Source organism: Melanotaenia boesemani, chromosome 9 (genome assembly GCF_017639745.1).
Source record: "Melanotaenia boesemani isolate fMelBoe1 chromosome 9, fMelBoe1.pri, whole genome shotgun sequence".
Lineage (NCBI taxonomy): Eukaryota > Metazoa > Chordata > Actinopteri > Atheriniformes > Melanotaeniidae > Melanotaenia > Melanotaenia boesemani.
In genome coordinates this window covers 20,721,418-20,749,178 of record NC_055690.1, presented here as the reverse complement: position 1 = coordinate 20,749,178, position 27,761 = coordinate 20,721,418, and the positions used below count along the sequence as shown (strand labels likewise).

At 38.8% G+C, this 27,761-nt stretch overlaps 1 protein-coding gene across 1 annotated transcript in view; it reads right to left on the bottom strand.

Moving 5' to 3' along the window:
* The window catches only part of rsrc1 (arginine/serine-rich coiled-coil 1), a 113,621-nt gene that overhangs the window by 38,241 nt on the left and 47,619 nt on the right, over nt 1-27,761 (bottom strand). The window contains exon 6 of the mRNA XM_041994671.1: nt 19,691-19,742. Within this exon, the coding sequence (XP_041850605.1) occupies nt 19,691-19,742 (52 nt within the window). The remainder of the gene's footprint in view (nt 1-19,690; nt 19,743-27,761) is intronic.

The following is a 27,761-nucleotide window of genomic DNA, read 5'->3' as shown; positions in this document are numbered from 1 at the left end:
CCTATTCAATCCTGATCCCACCGATTAGCCCTGATCTGGAGAAAACCCCCAACACACTCCTCCTCACCTATACCACTTGTCAGACATCCTGGTTATTTCCTCAAAACTGAGGATCTCCTTGCTACTGTGTGTCCATCACACTTACACGACTCATCTGTCTCTCACACCAGCAGAAGTAATCAAGACTCCAGAAAGCTTAAATCCACACCTCTATCAGGTTGAGGTTAAAGGTTCTGTGTGGATTTGTAAGACCCTGTCTATTTGTCCAACTATTTGAAGGTTTAATACTGTTAGACACATTATTACACATTTAATTCAGCACAACTAATCTCTGATATATAGACTGTGTATAGATCACACACATCCCTCCTCTACCACATGCATACACACACACGTGGCAAAAAGGAATCCAATGAAGCAGAAGCTGAGAGTATTGTAGCACAAAACACAGCTTTACATCAGGACATTTCTACCAACAGCAATGACATGCAATGCCAGTCAGGTTGACCCACATCTGTCTGACTTTTAAGGTACACTTCTGCTACTGATGTGTGTGTGTGTGTGTCTAAAGGGAACATTTTTAACACAGAAAATTTAAGATAAAGTGAGGATGTGCAATTAAAATACATCTGATCATACACTGCAAAATCTGAAAGTTACTAAGTGGTCTGAGTAGAGGTCATAGGTGTGAGCATCCACACTTTGGATAGAGTAGATTAACTTCATTACTCTACCAGACACTTAACCGTTTATTAAAGATATGTCCAGATAAAACTTAGAAAGTCTAATAATCTTCTGATAAAGCAAACTGTCATGAGAAGTTTAATCTTCAGTTTTGTTGAAACTGTTGATTCACAGAGGGTCCAAGTGAGCAGCTCTCAATTCATACTGGTTTATGAGTACAAACCCATTTCCAAATCAGTAGAGATGCTGTGTAAAATATAAATAAAAAGAGATTCGCGAATCTCATAAACACATTATATTCCCAACAGAACAAAAACAACATTGAAACTGAGATATTTTACAATTTCATGGAAAAAATTAGTTCATTTATAATTTGATGGCAGCAACAGAGCTTCCATTTTACATCTAATCTTCAGAAAAGCCCCAATGTCTTTCTGTTTAGAAAAGACCAAAATAAGTACAGTTTTTTATTTAAATGTATTCCTATTGTCCAAATAGTTTGTAGTGCACTTGTCTTTTGTTTGAAGGTTATTCCTTTATAATCTCTAAGTTGATGTTTGCAGCTTAAGTTGACGCAGAGGCCAAACTGAGTAAGAGGTAAAACGAATTGCTAAAAAAAAAACCCACTGCTGGCACTTTGATCTGAGTAGACAGAGTTTAGAAAATATCTAATGGTGCTACAAAGTTCCCAGGGAACAATATCAGCTTAATTAAAATGACCTGAGGTGACAACATTGTATCAGCATCGTCTAAAATTGAAGAGAATGAAACTGCTCTTTGCAGGGTTAAAGGTATAGTGTGTAGCTTATTTGGCTTTTTGTTAGCAAAAATCCAGTATTGCTTTCATAAATACGTATTTTACCAAAGTCTAATCACAATCGCATCCAAATGAAAGTGTTCTCGTAGCTTAGAATGAGTTGTTTATAAATACAAAGGTGGCGGCACCCAGCTGGAGGCTGCCATGTTGCATCGACATCTTTGAATACAGTAGCCGACAGGGGACAAACTTGTTAGCCTTACGCTTTTTACCTGTGAGTCCCCGCTATTTCAAGGGGGAGGGGGCGGGGTTAGTGTAAACAAGCCAAGACGACTGTGGGTCATTCAGCTTGCCAGTTTCCATTGAAATGTAGTACGATCCATACTCTTTGCCCCGCGGGACGGAGGAAAAAATAGCCAAGAAAAGAAAAAGAAATAATAACCGGGAGCAAACGAGAGTGTACATCGGTGGAGCATTTACCAGATGGAGGCAAATGATGAAGGAGAGGGACTTCAACACTGACGCGGAGGTTACAGGCTTTTTGCTGGATGGGTAAGTTAATTCAATCTAACAGTGAAGTTTATTTTGGCGTTATGTTAGAAACAAGGAAGGGTAGTCCAGCAACTACTTTATCCTCCCGTTTAAGTCGGATCATTTACTATTACTTACCATATAAAATGGCAGAAACGGCTAATTTGTTAGTTATCCTACAGTAGAAAAGCTCCGTTGCAACAGTTTTCACTTGTTGTTACTAGTTACTAAGTCATACCAGTAGGAGACCGTGCGCTTCTTTCAGATGTTTTTTCTGAGAGCTTTCCCTCGTGTTTCATAATTTATTTCAACTGATTTGTCAATGGGGGTGGGGGTAGTTGTCGTCCTTCTAGTCAGACAAAATAGACCAAAGTAATACCAGTTTTATGTCATGTTTTAATCACCAGAACCACAAGCATTCTAACGCAAAATATCTTTCAAATAATAATTATTTTGAATCAATACGTCGCCCACCTCCCTTGATAAATCAGCTGAAATACATGTTATTAAACACAGAGTAATGTTAGAGCACAGGATCTTCTTCTTGCAGCGTCGACAGGTCCACTGCCTCTGCTTTGACTCCCTCTTCCTCTCCCTTCATCAGATGATGTTTTGTAGAAATAGGGGGAAAAAAAGCCTTGACTGAGATGCTAGTTGCAGCACTTGAGATACAAATAAATTTGTAAATAGTAAGTGAACTTTTAAGTTCATCTAGCTGTATCTAGATTATCTGTGTCTTTAGTGTTTTGGTGCATTTAGGAGGTTGCTGAACTGTTTTTCCAATTTCCTTTTACAGAGAACTGTTTTTGCCATTTAGCTTACCATCGCTGAATTCAATAGGGTGAGTGAATAAAGACACATGTCACAGCAGTCTGAATCAATAAAACAAAAAATCTTCTCACCAGAACTCTCCTAATCACTGTCTTCAATACTTCTGGGCAAAAGGCCACTTAACATTAAAAACTTTAAAAAAGTAATAGATCAACATTTAAAAGCTACATCTGTGTATGACTGCAACGATAAGTTATGGGTCTGTAAATTGATATAAACATTGTGTTAAGACTTTTGTCAGGGTTAGTCTCCATTCAGACCAGCAGTAGATAAACTACAGCATTATACAGTGCTACATAGCCCCATTTCTCTTCACTTTGCTTCAAAGGCATATTTTTAACATTTCCCACTGACCTGTTGCAAGAAATGACAATTTTCCAAAACATGTAGTTTCCTTTTCATAATATAAACCCATATCATAAATGGCTATGCTGTTTTTGGCATCTGATAACCTATATATTCGCCCATGAGCTCCTTTTCTTGACATCCTAAACTGGATTTCCCTCTACCATCTGCACCTGAACCAACACAGCTGCTTTTTCTTATTAACCCTTTGGACTATATACACTTATAAGGGGACAGAACAACTTAAATCAAAGTAAACAAAACAATTTTAAACTGATTAGGGTAATTTAATAAGAAATGCAGTTAAAACCTGAGAAATTAACCTAAAAAAATATATATGTTTGATTTATGTTGAAACCCTTTGCTCACCATTTAAAAAACATTACTCAGCAGGAGTTTAGACCAAAGTGGTTTAATATGTGCATCCCTAGTCTTTGTGACCTTTTCAAGGTATGTGACTGTCACTAAAACCTTTAGACCTCTTGTGGAGTTTGAATCCAGCCCCCAGATAGCTTAAACATGTTCATAAAGCTGCAGCTCAAGATTGCTTTACTCTGAGAATGAGCAGAGGTGATCGCATCAATCTCTGCTCTGGAGTCTGCAGCCTGGATTGGCTGCAGCTTTGTTCACTGGCTCTAAAAAGTCATGAATCAAATGGAGGGATACAGATTAGCTTTTAGTAACAAGGGATAATGTTCAGGACATCAGAAAAACATACTTTCACCATCAGCAGATACATGTCCAGACATCTGTCACAAATGTGACAAATGCTCACACAAATGTACTAAGAACATGTGTCCTGCAGATGTACTAGCTATGGAAAAAAAGGCCTGTTCTCCATGTGTATATGAGACACAGAGGGAGAAAGCGAGCAAGAGAAACACAGAGAGACAAGAAATACCTGAAGAATGCAAATATATGAGGGGAAGAAAGAAGGGAAATTAAATGAACATTAATTCTCCCACAGAAATTCCCTTTTCTCAGCACAAGGAGATGAAAGAAGAGCGATGTACTTTCTGATATTTATGTCTCCTTAAACACAAGGCTAGAGTTCTGGTTTGGTGGACGGGGGCCTTGTCTGAGAGGAAATGGGTATCCAGGGGCCCCTAATTGCCTGGTTTGCTAATTAAGCATAAATCTGCAAGATTGAGCCAATGGAGGATTAATTAACTGTTTATTTCTTTTCACTCCTCCACTGGAACCACTAGGTAGTGAGATGCCGAGGAAGAAATGAGAAAGTATTGGGTGTGGCATCAGACAAATGAACAATTCTGATGGTTATAAATCTGTGTGAGTGTGTGTATGTAGCCTTGTGTAAACAAGATGTCAGTGCTGTCTTCTTGAGTGAATGTGAATATGTCATCAGTCACACTGAGGAAAACTATTCTTGCTAGGTCGAAGTCTGGATTGCAGTGCGAGACTACGGGTGCGAATAGGACCTTTTATATATAACAAATGCATTCACAATTACCAAAATGCAGCGGTCTTTCCAAGCAAACAGACTAAGGCTTGAATAAAAAAGGGTTAGCGTGAATATGCCCTAAGACTATGAGATTGAGGGAACAGCAAGTGGCAACCAGAAAAGTGGTTACAGAGCAGAAGAAATAAGGGATGATGATGAAGGAAAAAAAGGGAATAGTAGAGGAAAAGGGGAGGAGAACAAGTGAATGTACTGGACGGACATAACTGACTGCAACAGAGAGAGAAAACTACAAAGACAGATGATTAGAAATGGTAGAAACATGTAAAAAGGGCTCAGAAGAGAAGTAATGAGCCAAGTCTGTGTGTGTCAGTTGGAGATGGAGTAATGGCGCAATCTGTACACAATTAGGACTCCATTAGAAGTTTAAAACAACTCATGACTTCCATCTGTTCCTGAAGCTGGGAATGTAAGATTGGAGACGACAGGTGTCTAAATGTTTATCAGCCATGCTGCGTTTATTCCTGAGTCTCTGAGGTAGAAGGAAAAATGACCCACACTAATCTAATTCAAACTAACATTCACTTTGAAAGGTTGCTGATGTGGCAGGAATAAAACACATACTGTTCAAAACCGCTGGAGTCAGTACAGTATGAGGCTTCGCATGTAGAGTTTAACTCTTCAGCCCTGTGGGGGTAAGTATAAATTAAGCATTTGCATGCACATAAACGCAAGCATTAGCTTACAAAAGGTCATATAGCTAACACTTAAATGTGTTGAAATATGTCAAAAGCTCACTAATTAAAAAGTTGACACCAGCAATATGTATAAAATAAGTCACATGAATAAACAGGTATTTCATTTATAAGTGTTTAGCCAGGATCATTCAATCAAAAACAAGAAAGAAGACCTAAGAGGAGCTGCAGTTAAACCGGGTGGATCCATATGTGTTTTTGAGTACAATCTCATTAATGTTAACTAGTTATTGGATGGACTTTAAAGAAATTTTCATGAAATAAGGAACAACAACTGACTAGATTTTGGGGGTGATTCGGATCAGCCCCTGATACAGAAATGTCTTTTAATTCCATAACCCCCGACCTTCCAATACCCCCCTAGACACTGTGCCAACGCAGCGTAAAAATGACTCTAAAACCTGTTTGGCTTCATCGGCTACTGTGAATGATGAGGTAGAAGCTGTGGTAGGCTGCACCGCTTCACATCACTGATGTCCTGTTCCGAGTAAAGAGACCCAGTAAAACAAGTAAGTCTGATCCATATAAGCAAATTAGCGGAGAACACATTAATTGTTAGCAGTGAACACGCTAGCTGTTTACAAAGTTATGATGAAGTGATGAAAACACACCTATAAAACCGCTGTTTTATTACCTGGTTAACTGGTTGTGTTCACTGGTTAAAACAGCAGATCTGAAATTTAGCTCTTTAATGTCTTTCTGTACTAAAGCATCTTATGAAAGTGAAAACATTATTTTATCACCATCATTCATCAACATTGAGTCAGCACATTTCAGATTTTCTTTCCGGTTAATAGTTGTAGAATGAGAGTCGGATACTTTTGGGTCAAAATGTGTTACAAGCAGCCTTTCTGTAGGTGTTTATGGACAACATACAGGATTAAAACACTTTTCAAGACTGTTTATTTATTGAGCTTACACTTAGGTGCCAATGCTGTTACCAGAGAACCCAACAAATCTAGACCTGACTGCATCATGAAAAAAAGAAAAAAAATTCTCCATTCAATCTTTAGTTAAACCTGGTTGAGATAACAGAAGAGAAGCGCAGCCGCAAACACAAAGACACTGTTTCTACGCTTTAACTGGAAACTGTTTTAATCTGTCTGTCTGTTAGCAGCATAGCTCAAAACATTATGGAAATGTCAGAAATGGAATAAAGGAACAAGTTATTACATTTTGGGGGTGATCCAGATCACGATCTGGATCCAGGAATTTTTAAAGATTCTTTATTATTGTAGATAGAAACTGTAATGGCAAAATTATCTCCAACTCAACAGATAATTAGCAATACAAAAAAAAAAAAAAAAATTACAAGATGACATCATGGTAGATGTTATAATCCAACATTGTTTGACTCAGATCATGTTGATCAAAATCTAGGGGGTACTGAGTGGGCAGGTGAGTGATTCTATGGCAAAACGCAGCCGCACGCCTCCTACCTCGAGTACATATGAGGAAGCACGTAACCCCCATCCAGGCCACAATCCACTGGCTGCCAGTGCACTACAGAGCTGACCTGATGCTCTTGGACGTACCGAGGTCCAAACGGAAGTCAGATGGGCAGAGCTTTTTCAGTTGCCGGTCCAAAACTATGGAATGAACTCCTCCTCCACATTAGACAAGCTTCCTCATTGTCCATTTTTAAAACTGTTCTTAAACCCCATTTTTATTCTTTGGCTTTCAGCACAGCATGAGACTGTTTCTGTTTTAGTATGCCGGGGTTTGTTTTATTGGTATTATTTATTTATTTATTTCATTGTTAATTGTATTTTCTGTGTTACATTGCTTATGTACAGCACTTTGTTTTAACTGTTGTTGTTTTAAATGGCTTTATAAATAAAGCTGAGTTGAGGTGATGGCTTGGCGGAGGTCTCTGCTCTCTGAGTGCTTCTAGTTTACTGAATTAGATGGTTGAAATCTGAAGAAACAAGATATACTGGCAATTTAACAGTTTATTACTTTAACAAACAGGGGCCTCAGTAACATGTGAAAGAACCAGACACAGCTACAAAAGCCTAGTACCTCAGGGCTCGAAATACCACGTGCATGTGCAAGTTTGCGCATATAAAATTGGAGCAGTACACCTCATTTTTGACAGCACATGCGCCTGTGCAAGCAAGGAAAAAGCAGGTAAATTTCAGTGTTGCAAACTTGGTGACTCTGTCATTTTATTAAGTGTTTTTCAGACCCCTCTAGCGACTCTTTTTTTAAAAAGTGACTTATGACCAGTGTTCAGTAGTAACCTGTTACTGAAACGCCATTAATCTTGTCTGTAACTAATACTCTAATGCATTACTCTTTAAATAAAGTAACTCAGTTACGATTACCATTCAGTGCGTTTGCCCATTACTAGCTAAATAAATAACTTTTGGCCAACAGCTGTGAACTTCTTCCTGTATACAGCGGTGATGCAGCATGACATGGGAAATGATGTCAAGTCTGCTTCTTGGGCTTGTTTTTCTGAGAAGTCATTTATAAATATCATCACCTGTGGGTTGCAGATTTTTGGGCTCATGTTTTTAAGTGTAGTTGCTCACTTGAGCTTCCTCTGCTACCTTTGTGAAACATGAATGCAACAGTCCTTTATTTCAGGAACTAGTACCCACAGCCTCGTTTCCTTGGTCACTGGAGTAGTCCAAACTGACACGGCCGAACCCACACATGCACGCAACTTCACTTGAAAGAGAGACCGTGACAATGCCTGCAAATATCTACAGAAATATGTAAATAAAAATATATATTATAAAGAGTAGGAAAAAGGTGCACTGGAGGGCTTAACATGCAGCAGATTAAATTTTTGATCAGCTGTTATATTACTTTTTATATCTATTTATTTATTTTTGCAAATAACCTGCTGGCTTGACTTAAATAAATCAGTTAAAAAAATCAATGTGTGTTTAAGTTAGTTTTATATTTTGTACAACACCGTAATTAAGTTATAAGGATATGAATGGGAAATTTTTTTTACTATTACTTTTTGGTGCAGGTACTCAACAAATGAACTGAGTTACTTTTTGAATGAAGTAACTAGTAACTAACTAGTTACTTTTTTTCAGTAACTAGCACAACACTATCCACCACATAACTGCAACTTTTCTCCCTCCCAGCTGCAGCAGAAATTCATATCTGCACCAAGACTGAAAATGAAATGTGCAATAAGAAGCTGCCCCCGGCTGGTCCGCCCTGTCAGTCACATATTAACATATATTAATTTAGACTGCAGACAGAAACATTTAAAAGATTAAAATAGCTTTACTGTAACATATTATAAACTCTTTATTAAAAATGGAGCTAGGCACATTGATGTATTATCACGTTAACACATTAAATAATTAAGGAGGAGGGGGGGGATTCTGACTTGCATGACCATCTTGCGTTTCAGTCCATCATCTGTAGATAAACTGCTGCAGCGCTCACCTGGACAGGTGTCTGCCGACGTCTCCACACAGGAAAAGAACACACACTTGATGAAAACTCATTCCCAACGTACTGCGAATTACTACATTTAAATCTTTTTATTTGAAGATATTAAGTTTCAGTAGTTAAAAACTTTTGGACAGGCTAAACATGTCATTGGCTTGTCCCTGATCAGATGACACTTTATCTCCTTTTGCTTATATGTCCATAAAGGGAATTAAATTTACATAAGTTTGAGGTCTTTATCTTTATTTTTCGCTCTTAAACATCCCGTCTACCCTCTCATTATGGAAGATCTGAGATTGTAATCCTGCTTTCTGTCTGTTCCAGCAGGAAAACACACATGACAGCTAAAATTTACCAGCTGTGTTAAGGAAGTCACCTTCACACAGTCTTGATATTCATTCCGCTGATTTGTTACCTTTTAATTAATAAATCCTGAAATTTTCATTCTTCTTGGTTAAAAGTACTTGATTTTATTACAATATTTAAGAAGATTTACAGAAAATATTTTTACTGATGTTCTTTACAAATAAGTGTTTTTATTCTTCTTATGAAATGGTAACTGGACCTGTACTCACATAGCGCTTTTCCAGTCAGCTTGACCACTCAAAGCACCTTAAACTAACTGTCACATTCACCCATTCACACACATTTTGCCCCTTAAGTGTCCTTCTTTAAATTGAAAGACAGTCTCTCCAATGAGCACCACAGAAGAACTAATGATTAATCAGGTAAAGTTATGTTGTTGCACCTGTTGTTGCATAGTTAAATTGTGTTCCCTAAGGGTACTATCTAAGGAGAAATGCTTTCTTTTTTTTCATTAAAGATACTCCAAAGACATGGCAACTTACAGATATATCACCCCTAGAATATTTATGGCAAAACATTTATGTTGGTATGACTACACATCGGCACAGAGTTAAAATAATTCAGACAAATATTTTGCTCTTTAGCAAAAATTAACCTTTACCCATCTTAATCAATTAGAGTGAGAGTTCTGTTAGACTGACACTGGAAACGCTGGTAACGAGTTGACAGTTGTGTCTGATTTCAGGCAAGAAAAATAATTACCAGCTAATGTTAGGATTGACATCATTAAATTGGTCATGAGTCTGAACTTAAACATTAATTCACATGAACATCTTCTCATTTCTCAAGCCCATTAGATCATCTCAAGTTATTTTATTAGCGTGCGCTGTAAAATCTACCAGCTATATCATAATCTTCATCTGCCTACCAATAACCTCTACCTTTTCTTAGCCTTAAAAATCTATTCCTTGATCCGCCTTCATATTTCACCCCCTGGGGGAAGTTATCTCTCACTGTTGAGGTATTTTACACAAATTTGGTGCCAATTTGTTGCTTTCCAATGAAAAAGTAAATGTTATAATGAGGGGGGAGAAATTCATTAAACATGTGTATGAAATACTTTTCAAGTGTAAAAAGAAGATTCATGGGGATGTTCATGCAGTGCATAATCATGAATCTGTCCAATCAGCCTGTGCTGGCATAAAACATTTAATCTGGAATGAACACTTTCTGTTGCTTTCTCTCCCTCTTTGGACCCCCTACACTCCCCTTTCCTTTCCTCCCTTCCATTACCCTCCATCTTCTTCTCTCTCGCTCAAGATCTTTCCCTGTAACTGCCAGAAACCACAATCATAAAATTATTAAAATGCTGTTTGGCTGCCATTAATCAGTGGTGGTGATAAATCCTTGTGTGGGAAGTGACAGAGCATTAGTAACATACCTCTTGGCCTCAAAGACAGAGAGTAATGAGCCACGAGCCGGACCGGGTCAATCATAAACTCATCAAATGCGTCATTTAATTTCTTCATTTAGACAAACACAATTTGTTTATGGGAAAGATATCAGGTGTTGTGGAATGAGAAACGGCGCTGAAACGCTGGTACATTAATCAGGGCTTGATTACACGCGACTCTGCGGTTGTTTATCCTAATTTCATTCATTTCCATCAACAAAGCAAACACAGACGAACACAGCCATTAGTGATGGTTTGGGATGGCACAATTACAGCCTCGTATTAAATAAAGTGATGATGAATGGTCCAATACAAACTAAAACAAAGGGGTTTTTATTACTTCAAATCCATCCCAGCCCTGCCTTCCTGTGTGTGTCGAGAAACCCCACTGGTGTGAAAGGAGAGAAGAAGCTGTTTCAACTTTACCACTAGAGGAAGACATATTATGAGAGAAAAAAAATGAATAACAGTATAGTCTCCTTTGAAATGACAGTTGGTTATGTACGATAGCAAAAGACAGGCTTAAACATGAAAACGTCTGTTACAGTTACACTTTTAATTGAAATCAGTGGGTGAGCTTGTTATTGAAGCAGATAAACCCATGACAGGAACACACAGAAATACCAATAAAATGCAAACACCTTCAAGCACACAAACATTACTAAACTATACACAAACGCTGGAGCGTATGTGTACCACCACACCCCCCAATGCAGTTGATAAAGATGAAAAACTAACAGCAAAGTTTTTGTTCTTGATCATGCAAAGCTTATAAAACCTAACCAGCATGTACGTAGCCTGTTGATGCCGTCTAACAGAATTGCACAGGGCGTCCATGCTTTTCTACATACTGTAATAAAGACTGCCAGGTATTAAAATATCCCAAACAGATTTAAATAGCACAATACAAGTAATTAGGTGTATTCATATAATTATAAATTGAATTCTATATCATCATGATTACTTTACTTCCCTGAAGCCATCACAACATAATGTTAGGATCTGTAGTTTTCATGATTTTGCCTCTCCTCACTGCTCCTGGCTCTCGTCTGTGTGGCTGATTATTGGAAATGCACCTGGTCCTGATGGTCTCCACCATATAAGCCTTGGTCTGCTCTTTATTCAGCTCCAGTTTGTCTGCTTACCAGTGGTATTGTAAAAAAAAAATCTGTTGAGCTTTTCTGTGGTGACTTATATAGTTATTCTGTTACTTTTATCCTCTCTCTGTCCAGCTTCACTCCCAGGATTCACCTATCAATCTGCCACTCTGCACCACCACCGCACATTTCCCGGGACTACACCTATTTCCCTTTGTTAAAAAACTGCTTTCAAACTTTCATATAGTTTTGGTTTCTGTGAGGTTCCTGCTGCTCCACCAGGCTCTAGTTAGTCAGAGGCAATTATTGGGTCAACATGAACAGTTACTACAATCTCTGGTGGACTTCAATCAGTCACTTTCTCAGCAAGTTGCTCATCTAACCAGCCAAGTTTCCAAACTACCTGTAACTTCTGACTATTAGTCTGCAGCTGATGCTCTTCCTGTCTCTCAGTTGACCCCAGCTTCTACCCCTGTACTCCATTCTCAGCCCGGAGAGTCATACATGTCAGACCCAGAACCATTTTCTGGTGATTTGGACAAATGCAGAGGCTTTCTGCTCAAGTGCACTATGGTATTTCAGCAGAGACCAATAACTTTTTATTCAAATAAGTCTAAAATTCTGTACAAGATGGGTCTCTTACAATGAGGCAAAACAACTGAGCTCTACATGATGTCATCAGAAGACACATTTGCTCTTTTGAAAAAGTAGGTGTACCATATTGGTATGAAAAAATATGCTCTTTTCATGCCGCTACTGTTCTCCTTTGGTCATTTATAGAGTCCAAACAGAGGAGAATGAGTGTCACATCCATGTGTGCTTATGCACATCAAACCAGGCTCACAGAATCTGCTGAGTGATGACAGCGTAGTAGATCATAGTGTGTTCTATGATCCAGGCTTGCCCTCACAGAGACGGCTTTGCCTCTGTTGACAGCCCAGAGGCGTATCTCAATAATTTATTAATCCATCAGTGTCTCAGTAACATCAGATAAACTTTACAGATGTCCGTGGCCTTACAAGTAAAACCAGAAATTAATTAAATTACATGAAAAGCAGTTGCAGTCTCAATAAAAGAAGGTAATATTTTCAAAATCAAGCATTTGTGTTTTATGACTGTAATGAATTTAGATTTTGTGTAGAGACCAGAGTTTTTTTTCTTGACAGAACAAAAAAATCTACTTGAGAGGTTCAAGTACTTTTTCAAAAAGATGAAACATGCAGTCATGCTTCTACATGAGCGCTGTCTCCCTCTGCATAACTTCACAAAGAACAATAGTCATGATTAACAACCACGACCACAGTAATAGGCAAAATGCGATTACATTCCTGGCATAATTGTGCAGCACTGGCCTTAACATGAAGAATTGTGTGTCAGAGGGAAGAAATTACTTCAAATCATGAAGGCAGGAAAACGTGGGTCAACACTCGCTGCAATCCATTTATGCCTAATCCAAGGCCAATTGGGCTGCCACATCCATTAAAGCTTTGCAGAAACATTTACAAACTCAAACTGAGGAGTGTCAGATCCTAAAAACCAGATAACTCAGGACTTCCTTGAATATCCTCATCATTTTTCTATCTTCTCACTAATGTACAGATGGAGAATAATATAGTTGTTAAACACAGTATTTACTCTTTCTCTTACACTCTGGATTCTTTACATTCAGCTTCTATCTCCACCCCCTTGCACAAAGCCCAGAGCACCTGCCAACAGTCCAAGGTAATTAAATTACCTAGAAAAGTTTACTTGACAGTGAATGGTTAGCAAAATTTAAGGTGATTGCAAATTTGCTTTAATTCCACTTCAATGGCTGTTCTGTATAAGGCTGGTCTGCAAATAATTAGCACATGCATTTGCATCAAAATCATTTAAACCATATGCTGCAGAATTATGGAAAGCAGCAAATTAAAAATATTCTTTTTCTGTTATGGAAATGTCGACATGTTGAGAAGAAAGAGAAAAAGAGGAAGAAGGGAAAGCCATCGCTATGTGTTTCCAAACGGCAACAAGGAGGAGAGTAAAAGGGGGAGGAGAAAGGAGGGTACAGAAATTATTGCGTTTGGATTTGAACGCACTCACAACGGCCTCTCTCAAGAGCTCATCAGAAGCTGTCTTAAAATCAGCTCACAGAAGAAAAACAAAGCTTTCTCCATTTCTTACTCTCCTGCTCTTCCTCGCACACAAACAGAACCAGAACAGCTCCTCCTAAGTGAATGTCTAATAAAGTATATATATATTATGTTCCCTGAGGCAAAGCAAGTAAAGTTGTACACTCATTTGTCAAGCAGCTTTGGCAACCAAGACCTTTAATACCAGAAAAAACAATAACTACAAATTAAATAATAAATAATTGACAGAAAATATAACAGAATTACATATTACATCAAAATAAAAACAGAAAAAAACATACTTAGAAGGTACAATATCTTTTAATAATCTTTTTTAAGGATTCAGGAAAGATGTGTTAGTCTCAAAATTTGGATGAGCATATCAGCTATTAAAAATCAAGCATAAGAAAGTACATTGGTTGGACATGTATGCATGTCTCTGTGTCAATAAACCAACCCAGAAGAACAGAAGCCAAGCCCTATGCATCACTTCAGATGGACTCTTTTGGTACAAAAATGGATCAGACAGCTTTAATTTTGGCCCATTGGTTATGTCATTATCACTAAAAGCCTGCATCGGCTCTATTGAACTGTCCCTGTGACATGCAGTGCAGTCAAGTACTGATTGGTGGAGGTGGTTGTGGTGGTGACTAGCTTACACAAAGAACGGAGTGGAACGGTGGGAGCAGTGTTTATTATACCCATAAAACGAACTGAAAATCAATTGTACATAAACCTCTGATCCATGCCGTCCTTAGGTCACTCAGTCTTTCTTGGAACTGACGGACACCTCTGAACAGAAAGACCTCCTTCTTATTGGGAGAAAAATGCCTCATAGGTACAGTACCATAGGACCAATTTCAAATGAACCACTTCATAAAAAACACATGCACCTTTAAAGCCCAAACTTCTTTTTAAGTGGTCAAAGAAATGGCTTGAAGAAAGGGGCTCTAACTACCAGCAGTGATTCTCTACTCTGAGCTTGAAAAAGCTCTCTAGCCATCCATCCTGCCACTCTGTCAGCCACCAGTAGCAATCTGCAACTAGCTGAGCATCACGGGGTGGGCCGTTAAACTTTTATTCAGGTATTAGGGTCCTGTGTAAGAGAGTGTAAGCTGTAGTCTCTCTCTCTCTTTCTTTCTTTCTTTCTTTTTTCCCTCTCTCTCTTTCTCTCTCTCTCTCTTTGAGACATAATTACGAGTGTTGACTGGAACAGTGAGATAATGGCACATAAATTTAACTGATCAATGGTTACAGAGACTAAATTACAGGACAACCCTGGGCCATTATTCTCCCAAAGGACAACAGGAGAAACATTCCTGCACAGATGCAAGGAGGATTTCTGTTGGTCGGGAACTGTTTCATTAGTATGAATATGGAAGAAGATGCTTTGTTACGTTGCAACCCAATATAATGTTTTAAGATTTCACTCACAAAAAGTAAACAAAAATAACACCAAACTACAGTTCTTATAATGTTGCTAGGGTGGACAATCCCGTTACAGCAAATTTCAACCCATGATGTCCTTTTTTAAAATATAATGACCTTAGATAGCTTAACGTTTAAGCTTTTAAACTCATTTAAATATTTTTTCTATACTTCAAAAACAGAAAAATAAAGGCTTTAGTAAAGCTTGACAGTTCTGTCCAGTTTGTCAGAAAACCCAACAGTTTTAAGGGGTAATTTCTAAACACTGTTCAGGTTTTAGTGCAGCAGCTGTTATTACAATAATAACATATTTGGCAAGACAGACGAATGGCATGATTTTAGTAGTTGTCACCGGGCAATCCCCTCATTCTTTCAAAGAGAAATCCCCTTTAAAACATGGGTCATCAGTAAGTGGTGTTTGGGACAATCATCTTAGTCATGTCACACAAAAACACCGTACAACAATCCCAGAGATAGCAAGTGATGAAGATGGATAATGCATAATGACTGTAATTGACTTCCTCAAAAAATCCTGTGCTGCATGACTGCTAGATCTAAAGAGAAGACAAGAAATGTAAAAAAATGTGAGAAATGAAAGGGATAAAGACATGATGTAAAGAATGAGATCTTGTCTTATAGTCTCCTTGTCCGTCACCTCTTGTGCTCACTGAACAAAAGGTGGCAGCCTCCTAAATGTGCCGCATTAGCCCTTTAGTTCCAGAGGGGGTAAGGTGACACCCTCCATGTATGTGGTCTGTTCAGCACACATCTGTCAGGGCCTTAGGGGGTGGGCTGGGTGGTGGGAGGGCTAGTGGAAAGAAGAGGCACAAGGAAGATGCAGCACAGAAGCAGAAGCTTGAGAGAAAGGGTGTGTGTGTCCACCTTTAAGACCCCTGCCGGGACAGAAAAAGCCTAATGCTCTGTATTTACTGTGGAAGAATAAGCCCTATTGTACAATGTTGTTAAGATTGGCTGATTAGGCCTCGCTTTGCTTTTTCATAACTGTCACTTAATTAAAAAGCAGATAAAACCAAACTTAACAAAATCATGGCACAAACAGCAGAGACATACTCTTACTGACATGCCCGCAAAAAATACACACAATATGTAGAAAAGGTGGAGGTGAAACTGGATGTAGCTGCAAAGCAAATGGTTTAGATTAATTTTTTCATATTTCCCTCCCACTCATCCTAAATGCCGTTTGAATGCAAGAAAAACCACTGACATGTGAAACATTTAAAGGGACATTCACAGAAATCTATGGTAAGTTAAAGAAGTTTTTTTCCTGGGAAAATCGATTTTTGCTTGTTTTGCACTATAATAATTGTCCTTTTAAACAGTACTAATGATTGATATGTAACTCAGAGAGCGACAGATATTTTAATATAAAGAGGGTATTTTTATTAAAAGCTGAATAAGTGAAAATATTTTATCTAAAATACGTCCCTACATTTGACAGTCTAGGACTGTGTAGCACTGAATGGAATTCTTTTGACATTAGAACACTAAAAAATAACAGAATAACATTAGCTAATGTTAACTAAAATGAGAAGAGTCTCCTTCTTACAAACAGCAGCTAGGTGTCAAACCAAAAGGGGGAGTTAATTCAGACTAGTGAGGCCCTTCCAAGTTCAAGCCTCTGATGAGATCTTAAGAATTGTTTGTTTTGCTGCTGTCAAAGGTTCAAACAGGGAGAAGAAGAAGGTTTTGATGACCCTTGGCCCTCAGATCCTAAGTGGGTGTTCTGCAAACACTCCCCATTGACATGTGGATAAGTAGAAACCCGCTGCACAGTGCACAGTACTTATGTTAATTTGAGTGGAAATGGACACTGCCATGAAAAGAGTGGCTGAAAAGAAAAGAGCACAATACATAAAGTAAGGGTATACATGGAACTATGAATTAAAGAAAGCATCTCCCTCTGTGGATGTTGTGCTTTTGAAAATAAAGACTGCTGAAGCATCCTTGATGCGAGTACTCAAAATACTTTTAGAGATGTGCAGGTGAATGCAGGTATTGAACATACACTGCAAAGGAACAAAATAAAAGCAAACTGCACTTGCAAGGAAAATTAAAGATCTAGATTCACTGAAAACATACAGGGACATTTCATTGTAACAGAGCATGTACACTAACTTAATCAAACAAATGTAAAGTGACTAATCTGAAAACTGACCAGAGACATTAAAATCATCTAAATACTTAAAGAATGAGTTATTAAATAACGTATAATGTGCAAAAACTTCACACATTAACTATGATTAATTATCCTCCCTACAACACTGATTTTAGAAGCAATTCTAATTATTAATATTATTTCTACTAAACATATTTGTTTCACTTATATGAGCTTCTTTGAAAGCTACAGACATGAGTATTGCCAGTTGTAAATAATAAAATTGTAAAACTGATCTTGTTATTGCTGAAATTAATAAGTAAGTCTATCTTGAAAATATGGGGTGTACTGTGTGTGTGGTTGTGTGTGTGTGTTTAATATGTAGGCCAAGCAGGAAGTGACCCATAAACATATCCATCCAGTTCTTTCATTGGGGGCCAGTGTTACCCTTCTCATCCCTCTTCACCCTCCTCCACACACAGACACACACACACACACACACACACACACACACACACACACACACACACACACACACACACACTCTCTCTCTCTCTCTCTCTCTCAAAGCCCCCAGTGAGTGCTAAGCAGGCCAGCGGGCCAGCCGAGGGGGCTCATTACAGGTCCACAGAGCCCCCCAACACAAAGGCCTGAGCCGCTTTAGCCATGGGATGATCTGCTCTCTACTGACTAGAGAGTCCATAGACGGACAAAAGGAGAGAGAGGGAGGGAGGGGATGGGAGAGAAAGAGGTGGAAGAGAGCAGAGAAGAGGAGAGGAGAGCCGCGGGCTTTAAGGATGTCAGGAGACCCCGAGAGAGAAAGGCTGGCGGGCACTCAGAGAGGAAAGGAGGGAAGAAGGAGGAGGATGAGGAGGAGGAAGCTTAAGCTCCTCGGCTACGTCAAGACATTAACATTCACACAACCTCCCAACATCTGCTGCTTCCTTCTTGTCCTCCATCCCTATCTCCCTCTACCCACTAACAACAGTGGAACAAAGACAGTAAGACAGTGAAAGAAAGTGAAAGGACATCTAGAGAGATGAGAGAAATAAAAAACCAAATTGGTGAGAGTAAAAACAGATTTAAGACAGATGAGGAAAGAAGATTTGGCAGCAATTCGCTCAGCATCTGTAGGTTCAAAACACTTAATTAAAGTCAGTGCTAATAGTTATGTGTTACAAACATGACTTAAATTAGCAAGAAAACAAAGCTGTAAAGATAAAACCAAAACTTGCTTTATCAAGTAAAACTGTTCTCCATTTGTATTTCATAGGAGGGCTTTCTAAGTGGCACGATCATGAGCATCCGAAGGCCTGAGACAGACCATTCTGGGTAGACAGTCTTTGACTGAGCCATAAACCTGTTCTTTTGGAAGCCTCCACGAGGGAGAGGAAAACCAGAAACATGTCCAGTACATTAAGCTCTCTCCTTTAGTCCTGTGTCTGGCCCTGGGCCTGCCTCCACATCAGTCTGGCTCAAAGCACTCAAAGCCACATGCTAAAATTCATGAGGTTTCCTGAGTAGATCATTAGCCTTGAGGTGGCAGGACAAGGAGTACAGGGTGTCTCACGTTCATTAGAATAGATACTGGATCGAGGTAAACATTCTTTTTAAACTCAACTGTAACATAGAAGTCAAACTGTTGCCCCTTAAAACGAACAGTTCCCAATACCCATGTGTAAACTAAATATATTGTATCATGAAGTATGTCAAATATTTCTCACAAAGCTTATTTCAGTAAAATCACATCAGTTGATGACAGTGTTGTTCTGTGGCCTCCAGCATGGCTGAACAAGTCTTAAGTGAGGTAAGTATGTAGTTGGCGGGTGCTTTATAGATGATGTATAGATGCCTGGTCCTTTCATATATTTCCTGTGGTGAAATTAGAGCCCTGTTCTAAAGTGTTCTGTGTATGTGTGTGTGTGTGTATGACTGTAAACATGAAGACATCTTTCTCCACAGTCAATCTCTGCCTGTCACATCTGGCTCGCAACTCTACCCCTCGAATACACACTGGAATATATACACCATGTGCATGGTGACATCTATGACTTATGTACTGGGAGGAGTGTTTGAAATTAAGCTGCAGTGAATATGGGTCCAGGAGCACTCAAAGTAGAGAGTGTACAGTTGTCTGTGTGTGTGAGATGGAGGGGTGATGTGAGTCAGTGTATGGCAAAACCATTATAACACAGTCAGTTCCACAGAACTGCTACAAAAAGTATTTTAAAAAATTTATAAAACATTGTGATTTTTATTCAAACACCAATCAAATAACCCTGTCATCTGTGAGCCAAAACAGCTCTCATGGTTGAAAAGGCCTACACCTAAATCAGTGAGTAACTACAATGTTGACGTGCCAGACTATACCAACGATAACGCGCCACAAAAAGAGGAGCATTTTCATTACTATCACTATTATTATCCACTTACCTGCAGCCTGCAGAACCAAATGCATTCGGACCTTAGCCTGCTCTGCTGGAGTCTGAAGGAAAGTAACAAAGATTAAATTAGGCAACAACAGTAACAGTGAAAGCAATCAAATAGCTGGTTGGCAAGTTAAGAACATGCTCTCAAAAAAAGAGAGTATTTCAATGAATCACACCACAGCCATTTTATTGGTAATTGCACTATTGTTTACAAATAAAAAAAAGATGTTACGACTAATTTGAGCTACTAACAGGAGGTGCTTCGTTCAGAATGATACTTTTTTAAATGACCATAATATACTGGTTGCAAAGCCATGTTGTTTTTAATTTAATATAAGAAATGAAATATAATTTAGAACCTAAAACAAGAAGAAATCAAAGACTAAAACTTCTTGCAACCCTTAAGTTCTTTTCTATGTAATGTACCAATTAGTCAAAGCAAAACCATGTATATATAATAGTTTTTGTAATAATCCGCAGCACAGTCCCTTATATCCCCGTTACGTTTAACTGAGATTAAAAATTTGTAGATTAGGATAGCTGCTGTTGTTATAAGGTCTAAATATGGTGGGCTGTGTTGGTCAATACTGAAATGACTCGATTGGTTCTGTGATCAGAACTACATTTGTAAATTGTTTTTAGGTCCTTGGGTACTTAGGCCTCAAGTTAATTAGTCATGCATGGTAAATCAGCCCCTGAGTCATTCAAAATTGCTCTCTAAAGGATGATCTACACATTTACTTTGCCACACTGCAGCTTGTGAGATCACAAAACACAGGACAGACAGCCAGCACACTTACACAACGTCATCTATGTGATCTAGCACTAAAACAGCTGTGTCCCTTAGGCTAAAATATATTTTACCCATGATAATCTTTAACTGCCACTATTAGAGTGAATGTTCCCGTAAAATGTCCTCATAGAGCACCAAGGGACAACTTCACCGAGTTACAAGTCTCGTCATCTGTAAAAGCACTGCTAGTATAAAAAAAAAAAAAGTAAAAACAGAAAGCAACATCTCTGACACACCAGGGAGAATCAATGAGGAAAAGATGAAGAGAAATTTAGAGACAAAGAACGAGGGAGAGAGAAGTGAGAGGGGAAGAGAGAAAACAAAAGCTGCTGTAACAAGTCTTTAGAGAGTTGGATAAGAGGGCACAGAGAGCACATTTTACAAAGATCACAGCCAAAGACTCAACATATTCCCCTTCCTTGTGTGTGTGTGTGTGTGCACAGATCTCTGTGCACATCAAAAACATTTAGCGGGCATGAGCGAGGGAGGGACGTGTGCTTTGACAGCTGTATTGGGAGGCACAGCCCTTTTTCCTGACATGCCTTCAAAAGGGTCTTGCTGTAATTCCAATATCATTGCTATTAGATTTGAGGGTCTTAATTGTCAAGAAAGAATGATGGCTACGACGGCACAGAGCTATAAAAGACAAGCACGGTGCAGATTGCTCTCGGAGGTTTTTTAGAGCTGCCGTGGCAAAGCGGCCCTCGTTACCATGCAGCGGCAGAGACTGTGTGTAGGATTAGAGAGAAATTAAATGCTAATGGGGACGGGATCTGAATCTGCTGCCTGGGAGCATCATTTAGTCGACAAGGCCGGGGCGTCGCTGACAGGCAGCGATTCCTCCCTCCTCCGCCTCCTCCAACTCACCCGGCTCTTCCTCTAACCATTCCATCTCCTGACTCCCTGCGCGCAGCGAAAAATCTGATTTATCAAACTGTAAACTTGTCACTTTGTAAAAATGTCACTTTTCGGTGGCAGTCAGGGAAATATAAAGACCCTCTTTAATGTAGTGATGTCAGGGTTCGGTATCCTAGACAGAACGCACATCAAGGCACCGCACAGGCTGAGGCACAATTATTGTAACTTGGAAATAAGTGCATGTGTGTGTGCATGAGTATGTGTGTATCCTTGGCAGAAGGTGACATAAAGGATCATACTTACACTGACGTACTGCTTGATGGCTCAAATTGCAACTGCTTTTTTAGAAAACAATGAACTGGTTAGGCCACAATTAAGATTTTTCCTTTTTTTTTTTGTTTGATTCTTTGATATAGAGAAATAGTTTTACAGTAAAATGGAAGATTTAATGCCACAAAACGAAATTTACTGGGAAGGATTTAAACCCAGTTTGATGATGTTGGGCTTAGCCTGCTGAACAATTACAATGACACAGAAATCAGTCTTGGTACAATCAGTCACTTGAAGCAATAACATACCACGTGTGCTGCTGCGCAATCATTTTAGTTACAGTTTATTACAACGCCCACTCTGTAATTACATTAGCATTTGTTTACATTGGCCTTGAGGCATATTTAAGTCCATGTATTGTAAATGCAAACACACACGCACAAGCACACTCCTGCCAGTTCCTCGAGGGGTAACAAAATATCAAATCGCGCTGCTGCTACTGCTGTACACTGACCGTCAGGGTTGAATTCCCTAGCATCTTGTTTTTCCGACAACATTCACCACTAAAGTCAAGGTAACTGTTCCCTAATAAAAACAAATTGTGATTAGATTGCGGCCAGAGTGGTACAACATGTTTGGCTGTTTTAGCAGAACCTATAAAAGACATTTTGTATCCCAGCGTGATCCTGTGTTGGTCTGCTATTTTAATGCATGCCAAAGAGAGAATTTCATTTATTTATTTATAGAAAAACTATGCACTTCCTGTTGGTAGTACTAAAAAGCTGAATGGTTAACATGCTAATTAATTTATAATTATGTGAAAGGTACTTGAAAGTTACAATACTAATGGGCAAACATTAACACAATACATACATGGACATACACATTACATGTTTTTATTTTCCAATAAAGTATCTTTTCACTGTAATTCATAAATGCCTGCTCCCTCTTTGTGCACTTCATTAGTAAAGATTTAAAAGGCATTAATTGTGCTCCCCAGAGGCAGATCGACGTTCCCCCCACTGGGAGAGAGGCACCCACTGTATCTGAAGGAGCTTTGCCTCTCATTTAGAAATGTGCCGTACTGACATGTGCAAACAAACATACAATCTCTTCCAGGAGAAGATATTGTTGGTGTGTGCATGTCGAGAGGTAAAGTGACTTAAATGAGTGTGTTTTCCTTGCAGAGGCTTTAGATTATCACGCTGTGCCGAAAGGGAGAAAGACTAGAAAAAGAATAGGATAAATGTCGGAGAAGAGTTCTTTACTTTTCTTTGGAGCTTGGTTAATGTAAAATGGGGAAAGCAAGGAAGATGAAAGTCAAGAAAGAACTAGTAGATGCAGCATTCAACAGACAAAGGTCAAAAGACTTCTTCTATTTATTGGTGTTGTGTTACAAAGCAATTCATATGGTAAATGGGCTCCACTTACATACTGTAATGCTTTCAACCTGAGAAAAGAACCAAGTGCTTTGCGATTACTATTTTATTAATAAATGCACACATGCAAATACCTGTGCTTGAGAACAAAAAGACCCACCAGAAGCTTTACAAGACCCTTACCAAATGACCAACAAGCACTAATGATGATCAAACAGAACTATACCTTATGATAGTAGACCACATTAAAGGTGAAAGTGTCCAAACTAGTTTAAAGTTACCACATTCACATGAGGGGTGGGGGGAGTCAAGTGTCAGGGAGAGATGCAGGAAGCAGTAATCGATGACTGGAATAAAAGTACACATTTCTTAAAAAAAAAAAAAAAAAAAAAAACTTTTCTAGTCTTGTTGATCACTCAAGGCGTTTTTACTATAGAACACATTAACCCCTTTGACCACACTCGGAGCACTGCTTAGTTGATGTAGTCTTCACATTGCTTGTATTACCAGGTACATTCACACATCAATGGATGCATTGAAGATGACATGGTATTCAGTGTCTTAACTACAGACACTTCAACGTGTGGTCTGGAGAAGTGCATGAGCTTATTTCCTTAATGTTGTAATTCATAGGCACACCCTTTGAAAAACATCCTTTTTAAGCAGCTGTCATAAAATAATCTACCAATACAGGTTTATTCCTTCCAGCAGTGATACCTGTAACTGCTTGACTCAGACTAACTTTTGCTCTTAAAGTGACAGGAAGTCCAGCATGCACCCATTATATCCCCAACTTGTCTGCTTACCTCATCAGAGTGATGACAGACACACTGAGAAACACTTAGCTGAGCTGAGTGCCCAGAGTCTGTCCCATTAGTAAAAAATAAACACATCCCATTAGAAAAATAAATTACTGTCACTCTGCTTAGTAAAGACAATGCAACCCTGTGTATAATGAGCATGCAGGAAATTTAATCTATTTGTAGTAATGCTCTGGTCAAAGAGACCATTATGATTATTATTGTTATCATTATCACTAAGCCTGAGGCCAGCAAGACAAAACAAAGTTTAGTGGGTCAGTTGCTGACAAGCGCGCAAACGTAGGCAGAACAAAGGTCAGGTGGGCTGTATCTCATCAGAAGGTTGTATCCATGTGTCACTAAGTGATTGACTTTCTCTGTTATGACTGAACATACAGTATGAGACAGAAGCAAGCAGAATGGAATAAATCCTCACACTGTGATAATGATGTTAAGGAGCTCAGCAGCAACAGGTATTTCTTTGTGACATAATCTGTCCACTTCTTTCTTTTCATATAGTCAGTTTTTTTATATGTTTGCTCAAAATACCACCCTTTCATGAGTCCACTGGCTTATATGAGAAATCAACCAAACCTGTGCACAGAGAAAGAGGATATAGTGAGGAGTGAAGTACTGCTGGTCTACATGATACAATATCATCACCCAGGCAGCTCTGAGGAGGAGCAGGTGCTTTAACTCATCTCTTATAAAGCACAACTTAGCAGAACATAAGGGGACTAAAATTTAAGAATAACGTGCATCTGCTTAGCTTAGGTTGTCAGGTAGACTCAGGAACCACATAGATCATTCTAATGTTTGGAAAACCAAGGGACTTTCTGAGAGAACTGCGATTGGAAGAACAAATCAAAACCCATGCTTGACAGCAAAAGATCTTCAGGAAGATCTTGCATGCACACATGGAGAATGATATTCATGAAGTAATCATTGATAGCAAACTTTTAGTGCACCCTCACCTTAAAGAAGATCCATCTAAAGAAGAGGGATGCATACTGGAAACAAGCTCTGTGGCTAGATGAAGTTAAAAAATAATAACTTCCCTTTTCTTGTTTCTTTTTTAAATCTATAAAAAATGTCAATAAAAAGTAATCTAACTTGAAATGCTAAACAAATAGATAATTGATTTCGTTCCTCTTGAAAATCAGGACTCATTTTTTCACATCCATTTTGACCTAACTTTTACATGCCACTGTGAGAACAAAACGCAGTTCACTGAGCTCATGCAGCGCTAACATGGTTTGATTTTTACAATTCATATCAACTATACGAGACGAACAACCACGTGTCAGTTCTCCACTGGGTGAGGTAATTGGTCACACTTCTTTGTAACCATCCAAATTAATTTAAAGTGAAAATGTAATCACAGGTACTCAATGGCATAAATGATTGTCATTCACTGTCATTCAGTAATGTCAACATTTATCTGCTACATCAGTTTGACAAACTCAGCACATTATTAGTTTACAGGCAATTACATGTTTTACAGGCCAACTGACAATGTCAGAGAATGTTAAGTTCAAGTGGCAGCACACAGAGAAAGGCATGTCCCGCTTGCCTTTTTTTTATTTCAGGAGAAAATAGAAAAATAAAAAAAAGCATGACAAAACAGCACTAGGACAGATAAAGTGAAATGGACCGCAAAAAGAAGAAGAGAGAAATAAACAAAAGAAAATTGATGTGTGCGTGTGTAACAATGTGAATACAACGCCCTATTACATATATTAGGGTTGTCAAAAAGAACGCATTAATAGCAGTAACTAATATATGCAATTAATTGCGTTAATATTTTTAATGCAGTAACAAGCCCAATACATCCATCATTTCTCCGTTATGATGGTGGGACATGGAGGCAAGATGGAAAAGGTGAGTCTGCTGACTCTATGGATGATTTAATATTAAAAGAACATTGAAGGAACAACACATGGGCGTCACCCCTGTGGAGGATGATGGTGTTTTTAACACCCACACTTTTCGTGTTGAGAGGGTTCAACACCTGCACTTTGTTGTGCACAAACATGGCTGGTCTAGCGGCTCTCTGGTCTTCTCTGTGTCTGCTCCTCCTCTTCGTCTCCTGTTGTTCTGTGAATCATGACGGTTGACGGTGATCAGCTGACCAGCTTTTCTGTCTCTACAGTCTCTGTTGTAGCATTTGTTTATTGTTTAGGTGGGAAGAAAGAATCTAGCGGTCAATTTTTCATACCAGCATTTATTTACACCAAATTATTGTTTTTGGCATGACCCTCCTCTAACAAAGTAGCTGACAGGTGGTAGAAAGGATTTATACTTCAGCTATGCAGGAGCAGGTCTAGAAGGGTTTTGAAGGGGGACCTAGCAGGAGCACTGGCCAGGAAAAGGGGGGCACAAATTGGATTGTTATTGTTTTTTTGTTTTTTTAGGTTTTGATTATATGTAATATTGAACTGATTAATACAACTAGAGGAGTGATTCTCCAACTTTTTATACCACGCCCCCCTTTGGAGGAATAAACATTCCCAAAATATCAATGTAATCTTAGTTGTCATAGAATTGCAATAATAATACTACTAAGCAGTTGGGTGGAGAAGAAAGACTGAATAACATACCAACATAAAGACAGAATACATTAAAAACACTAATGATAATAACAATAGTAATAATAAAACAAAACAGTTTCCCTTTTCCCCATGTGTGGAGGTGTGGCGACAGCGACAGTGAAAGGGGTGGAATGGGATGGGATGGGATGGGATTGGAAGGGAATCAACTGAGGGAGCACACAGCTTCCTGGGTAGGGATGTGCAGCCTCTTTCTGACACAAATAGAGATTAAAATTCTGTCATCAAAAGTATGCCATAGACCCTGGGTTGCCCCCGGGTCGCCCCCACACCCAAGCAGGAGGGAGCCGAGCCAGAGCCCCACTCCCACACAAAACTGTCCCCTGATCCTGGGGAAGGAGCTGGCCCAGCAGGGAGTTGGCATCAAATATATATGTGATACCCCTATGTCCCCTTACCTTTAACTTTTTGCTCCATGACCTTGTTTCAAGTAAACTTACTAAAGAGTCAGTTTTCCAAGAGGATAAAAGAAGTGTGAAAATCCTCACAGAGAAACAAAGACAAAAACATCCTGGCTTCAAAGACACTCAGGGACCCCTCTATTCTGCTTCCTAATTCTTTTTTTTTTTTTTTTTTTTTTAAAAAAAGGGAGTCGGGAATATAAATGAATACATTAGTGAAATGTGGGTTTGAATAAACTTACCTTTCCTTTCAAATGTCTTTAAAGAAACCATCAGGAGGAAAATAAAGGGGGCATCAGTGACATCATCTGTCCATCTACTGTAACATTAATCCTAATTGGGCCACTGTAACCATCATTTTCTGTCAATAAACTGTTTCAATATACACACCACCCACCACAACTAACTCTTTATCCTGCAGTTGATATGCTCAATATTCATCTCATTATATTTTTAAAGTCTTCATCTGTTTCCATTTTCTTTCATTTGTTGAATTCCGCTTGGGCTTCCTCTGCTTCTTCTCTCCTTCCTCTCCCCACCCTGCTAAACAAACACACAGATATATCTCATACCCAAAAGAGGACAGGGGAAAACAGAGCCCCTAGAAAATGCAATATTTCTGTTTTTAATATCGAGGGCTATAAGATCAGGGCAGAGATGGGTTCCATGGCAATATGTTTATTTATATATTTTATAAGAGGTAAAAAAGTCTGCCTATCAGTGTATGTATTTCCAGGGCTGAGCCACTGTATCTGAGCTCATCTTATATGAAAAATAATGTTGTGTATGGCTATACTTTTATATATAATGGCAATATGGGATCAGGGCTCTTTTACAATGTGCCATACTTCAGGCTAGGGCTAACAGCATTTTATGACCCGCCAGCAGTTCATCTTCATGTCTCAGGCAGGCAGGAGCACTGCATAATAATGTCGTTTCCTGCCCCCAAATGCTATTTCACAGGC